Genomic DNA, 6,166 nt, shown 5'->3' with positions numbered 1-6,166 from the left:
AGAGAGAGAGAGAGAGAGTTGGACAAGGAGGACCCTGGAAAGTAAAAAGGAATTACCAAGGAAGTAGGAAAAAAACAGTGTGGTGTCATGGAAGTGGCTTAAGAAGGAGGAAGTGGTCACTGGGGCTAAATGCTACCAAGAGGTCCAGCAGGATAGTCTCTGAAAAGATTCTACTGAATTTAGTGACACATGGCCAAGGCAGACCTTGATAAGAAGAGCAGCATTAGGCAAGTAGTAGAGGCAGATTGGAGTGGGTTGAAAGATCAGTGGGAAGTGGGAAAATTGAGTTAAGTGTAGGCGACTCTTGAGCCATTTATAGAGAGAAGAGAGGGAGGTGGCTGGAGAGGGAGATTTTTTTGGTAATTGTTTTTAGATAGAAGAGACCCGAGTATGTTGAAATGCTGGTGGAAAGGAGCAAGGGAAGGACTCTTGTAGGTTTGGTAACAAGAAGTCAAAAACTTCCTTTTTGGTGACTTCTGTTTACTCTGTGAAGTAAGTAAGTAAGTATGAGGGTTAGGGGGCAGATGGAGAAGTTGGGAGTTTGAGGAGAAGGGGAGGTTAGAAATAGCAGTTGTGGAGCTTGAGAGAGAAGGCTGCCTGGGGATGCATAGTAGGGTTGTGGTTCAGCACCAAGGGCCTGGTAAAGACTAGGTACTATGAGTTTATATTGGCTTGTATCTGTGAGGTTGAATAGTTTTCTTCAGCAGTGTTTAGCTGCCTGGGCGCAGGCATAGAAAAGGCGGACAGTTGGACAGATCCAAGGTTGGGATGTTGCCAGGCGGATGCGACAACTCCTGGGAACTGGGGCTGTTGGCAAGAGAATGGAAAAGTAAAGGACCACGGGGTCTGGTCTGAGCAGAGTGAAGATCCCTATGAGCCAAGCCCTAGAGAAACTCTGGAACATGTGGAAAGGCTTCTGGAAAGAAGATTGAAGGACAAGCAGAGGGAGGCAGATCTGAGATGGGACAAAAAGGCAGATTTGGGGTGTTGAGCCCATAGACTTGCTTGTATGGTACCAGGGAGAGGTGGGAAAGGCCGGAAGAGGGGGAATTTTTAAGGGGAAGGAGGGCCTTGAGGGCGGTCTCTGGGAGAATTGAGGCCGGCCTGAGTGAGGGGGCGTGGCCAGGCGCAAATCCCGGGCGAGGGGGCGGGGCCCGGGTAACTGGGTCCCAGCGCCGCTGTGGCTGCGGCTGCTTCAGCGAAGGCTCCCGCCTCCCCACCCCCTTCCCCCGGCTCCTTCGCGCCCGCTGCCTCGGAGACCCAGGCCGAGGCTGGGGAGGACGGTGGAGCCCGGCCCAGGCTGTTCCCCTTCCCCCGCGGCTGGAGCATCATCCGGAGGGATTGGCTGAGGAGGAAGCCCCGCAGCCGGAGCGCGCGGCGCACACGCGCGCCCCCCGCCTCCGCCGTCCTCTCCTCCCTCCCTCCTCTTCCCTCTCTTCCCCTCCCCTCCCCTCCGCCCCTCAGCCTCCGCTGCGGCGGGAGGAAGAACCCTTTCCGACCAGCCAGGAGAGCCCAGATCGATTCCCATTTGGGGAGAAAGAAGAGACCCCGCACTCGGAACAGACCGTCGCTCGTCCCGGGGCCGCGGAAGTGGCTCGCCGCTTACGAGAGAGCCCGCGCCTAGCGCAGCCCCCCGACCCTCACCCAGCCGCTGCCGCATAGACAGCACTCCCCAGCGGGCCCCCGGCCCAGCCGAGCCCACTCCCCGCGCAGGGCCCGGGCTGGCGATGCCTGGCACCGCAGCGGCGGTGGCCGCGGCTGCTGCTGGTACTGCCACCGCTGCCACGGCTGCTGGCCCGGGCCCGGGCCGGGGGCTCGAGTCTCCGCAGTGGGGTTGAGCCCGCAGCCCCGCCCCCCGAGCCTGAGGCCGCTGCTCCGCCGGGCGCCGGGCCTCCTCCGCCCGCGCCTCCGCCCCAGGAGCTGGAGCCAAGCGGGGAGCCCGGGCCCCGCGCCCAGGCCCGGACCATGCATGGCCACCGAGCCCCGGGGGGCGCCGGGCCTTCCGAGGCCGAACACCCAGCCGCGAACTCCCACGGCGCCGCTACACCGGCCTATGCAGACTCGGACCCTGGAGCCTCGGATCCCGGACTGCCAGTGCCCAGGAGCTCAGGCTCGGCTCTCGGCAGCTCTTTGGATCCCCAGTTTGCCGGACCCTCGGACGCCAGCCTGGGCGTTGCTCCAGGCCCCCGGGTCTTGCCCTGCGGCCCCAGTCCACAACACCACCGGGCCCTGCGCTTCTCCTACCACCTGGAGGGCTCGCAGCCCCGGCCTGGTGAGTGATCGAGAGCATGGAAGCCCGGGCCATGGCCCTGGGAGCGGGTTCTTGTCCTAGGGCCTCTAAGCCCCACCTCGGGGCCGGCCCGCTCACCCGAGCCCTTCCAGTCTTCTCAACCCCCAGCCTTGTCCCTCATTTCTCGGCCTTCTTCCAATTCTTTCAACCCCAGTCTCCGCCTCCTCTCTGTCCCCCGTGCCCCTTCAACCCTTCCGAACCCCTTCTCTTCTCTCTTCTGAGGCTAATGGGAGAGGGAGCACTCCAAGAAAAAGCGGCTGTATTGCAAGGCAGTAAGGGGGGTTGGTTGTAGGAACTGAGGTTTGTTTGGAGGAATGGAAGAAAAGAAGAGTTTCTCATTTGCCAAGCGTCTATATTGTGCCAGGCACTGGGCTGGTGCTTCACATGGGTTCTCATTTCATCTTCAGAAGGCTGCTGTGAAGTATTATCATTAGCCGCGTTTTGTAGGGGAGGAAACTGAGGCTCAGAGAAGTTAAGCAACTTGCCCAAGGTCACACAGCCAGTATGGAGACAGGATTCCAAATCAGATATGTTTGAGTCCAAAGTCTATGGTCTTTCCGCTTCCCCAAACTGAGGTTGGAGACCATGAAAGTAATGCCAAGCCTTCTGCTTATGTGATTTTCTCCTGCACTGTTCAGCAGCTCTAGAGTATGAGTGGAAAAAAAAAAAAAAAGAGGGATGGTGGATTGATCCAAGGTTGGGGTTTTGCCAGGTGTGTGTGGCAGGAGGACAGGGGAAGGAGGGAGTAGAAGGTGCTGATGAGAGAGAAAGGTAGAAGAGGTGGGCCTCGGGGGTGGGGGGGTGGGGTAGAGCTGGAGGGAAGAGCTGGAGGGGCTGCTAGAAAGGGAGACAGCAGAAAGGTGGGGAGGGGGGAGAAGCCGAAGCCGGTTTTAGCAGATCTGGAGAGCTAAGGGCTACAAGGTTGTTTGTGAGAAGTCAGGATGCTTGAACTTGGATTTGCAGAGTTGGAGCAGCTCCAGGTCAGGCTGGGGCCAAAGACCACTGCCTGGAGAGGCCTTTGCATTGCAGAGATCTGAGTGTCTGAGGGGTCCATCAGGGCCTCCCCCATCTGAGGACATCCCATGTGGACCTGAGCCCAGGAACCATGGAGGAAGAGCAGTATCTTCCACTGGGCAACACTCAAAGAGCTGTGGAGCATCTGGGGCCCTCCAGGGCTCACATCCCAGGCTCCACAGGTTTTGGGGATTGTGGCTCAGCACCAGGTAGCAGTGGTAAAGCATAAAGTATGGGCAACATGTGCCCCTTGCTGTTCTTATGACCTTGGGCTAGTCATGGAAAACCTCTGGGAGTTTTCAGGGGCCCCCTAGGTGGGGGATGGAGATAACCAACTGACAACAGGCTTTTAAATCCCCTGCCCTGCATGTTGCTCCTGCTGACTTACCAAACTCCCTTTGACAGGCACTGTGTGGAGCAGGCTACTCACCTGCTTTACTGCAGCACCTTCTTTCAGATCCCAAAACATGCCACAAGCACACCCACCTCAGGGTTTTTGCATCTGCTTTTCCTCTGCCTGGCAGCTCTTCCTCCTGCTCTCCACCTGGCTTATTCCTTATCTTTCAAGTCTCAGCTCAGATGTCACCTTCTCTGAGAGACCTTCCCTGATCACTTTAAGTAGGGCCCCTTTGTGGATCTCCATCAGAGTTGCCAGTGGCTTCCATCCTTGCACTTAGTATATCTGCAAGTATTTTATTCTATGGGTCTACTTTTTTATTGCCTGTCTTCCTCAACTAGAATGTGAGCTCCGTGAGGGCAAGGGGATTGTATCTGTTCTGTTCACTGTTGTATCCCCAGCAACTAGCATAGTGCCTAGCACACAGTAGGTGCTTAATAAATCCTTGTTGAACAAATGCCTGAAAGCTATGAAAGGAGCACATAGTAGATCCTCAGCAACTATTGTCTAAGGAAGGACTACTGAACTCCTGCCCTCTGGATACTCATAGTGTGGGAGTCAGCAGCTGGGCAGCATCTAGGCCCCTGGTCTCTGGCCTTTGATCGGTACATAAGGGGTGATAACTGAGTCGCCTTCCCACTCCACCAATCCTTCTGCGCCAATCCTTCTGTATATAATCACAATACCCATCCTGAACCACTCCCCTCCTCCTTTCAAAAAGCAACACAAAGTTCATACTATTCTTTTTCCTGATGCAGTCCTTGCCTCTATAATTGGTGGGTGTCTTTTTCTTTTTTTTTTTTTTTTTCACTTCAAGATGAGGATTGGGAATAAGAAGGGGGTCAGGGAAGGACCTGGCCTCCCATCTAGCCGTTCCTAACTGATTCTCTGGGGGACCCTGGATGAGGGACTTCCCTTCTCTGAGCCTCAGTTTCCTCATCCAGACATTGCCTTGAGGAGTCTATGAGATACTGTTTGCAAAGCCTGCGGAATGAACTAAAATTTAAAAAAGAGAAAAACCTGAAGAGGAGGCGGAGAAATTACTCAAGCCCTGGCAAGACAAGTGCTGGGCCATGTGATTCACAGCAGCATGGGGTGTGAGAGGCCCACCTCCCCCACTGCCCAGCCAGCCCAGGGGTAGGCACAAGTGACTTGCTTCTCTCTGCACAACACTCGCCTATAATTGGCCCAAAGAGGGCAGGGTTGGTGGTTGTAGGGTGTGTGTGTATGAGAGAGAGAGAAAGAGAGTCTTGAGCTTCAATTAAAGGGTTGATACATTTTAGTCCACATGTTAAGATTTCTGTGTGCCTCCTGGCTTCCTCCCTCAGACTACCTGAGGCCTTTATTGAATCACCATCCTTAGGGGCCAGCAGCACATCCTGGGGTGGGGCTGGGGGTTAAAGTGGTATGCCTTTTATATGTGAAAGCTTTGAATTACTTCAAAGTGCTTTCTCTTTTAGCTACCCTGATTCCTGGTGGGGGGAGGGGGGAGGGATTGTTTTTATGCCCATTTCCCAGGTCGATAAAACCTAAGGCCTAATTGGGTTATTGAGATAACTCATGAGATACCAGAGAGGACTTTGAGTCAGAAAGGAGTTCCCAGGTGTAGGTTTGCTCATAGAGATTTTGGGGAAACCCTACCCTCTTCCTTAGGTTTGGGCATATCCTTCCAGGTGCTGGTTGAGGGGTAGCTTGGGACCCGACCCTAGCTCAGTCAAAAGAGTTGCACCTGATGTTAAAGCCTTTTCCTGGATATTGGAAGGACTGAGCCACTTGGGGGTGGGGCAGCAAGAGGGGCTTGCTTCTTCTGATTTGGGGCCTGGGACATCATCTGAGGCTCTAAGAGTTAGAATTGGAGCTGGAAAGGCCCCTAATCACCATGTGGTTCTGGGTTTCCCAAACTGGGAAACTTGTTGACTTTGAAAAAAATAAATATGATTCCCAGACTCTACCTCAGAGCTCCAGAAACTGGGGGTTGCAACCCAGGAATCTATTGTCACAGCTCCCCAGGTGATTCTGATATATAGCCTAGAGTAGGAACCATCCTTGAGCTGGGACAGTGGAGGCTCTGAGAGGCAAGGTTTAGTGGTGGTCCTACAGTGAATGAGCATTGTTTAGGATGCTGCATCAGCTTCCACCTATGTGGGCCTCCTGCCCTAACTCCCAACCCTGAAAGGAGGCCTGGGATCTAAGCTAAAGGGAGTAAGTCAACCTCTCACCCACGTACACACAAACACTGGTGGCCTCAGTTTACCCTTTATGCCTACCTCTTGTGAATGGCTGCCATTTGGCAATTCCAATTGGAGGGCAGTTACAGTTCTGGGACTCTAGGCAGAGGAAACCTGGCATCAGCAGCACCCAGTACAGGGCCTGGCCCAAAGGAAGGGCTCTAGAGGTGTGTCACAGGAACACAGAGGAAGTCCAGTGGGAGCAAAGGCACTGAGAGGCATCCTGGGACAGGGACT

The 6,166-nt window shown here is 54.8% G+C and overlaps 1 protein-coding gene across 1 annotated transcript in view; it reads left to right on the top strand.

The window, feature by feature from the left end:
• Nucleotides 1-1,457: 1,457 nt before the first annotated feature.
• Nucleotides 1,458-6,166, top strand: part of FGD1 (FYVE, RhoGEF and PH domain containing 1) — a 38,963-nt gene continuing 34,254 nt past the window's right edge. The window contains exon 1 of the mRNA XM_003135106.7: nt 1,458-2,272. Within this exon, the coding sequence (XP_003135154.1) occupies nt 1,966-2,272 (307 nt within the window). The 5' untranslated portion in view covers nt 1,458-1,965. The remainder of the gene's footprint in view (nt 2,273-6,166) is intronic.

This window comes from Sus scrofa, chromosome X (genome assembly GCF_054392235.1).
Source record: "Sus scrofa isolate SSC_HxYL_T2T_F1_AM1 chromosome X, Sscrofa_HxYL_maternal_Yorkshire_Landrace_v2.0, whole genome shotgun sequence".
NCBI lineage: Eukaryota > Metazoa > Chordata > Mammalia > Artiodactyla > Suidae > Sus > Sus scrofa.
Note: the sequence above shows the minus strand (reverse complement) of the source record. Positions and strands in the feature narration are given on the sequence as shown.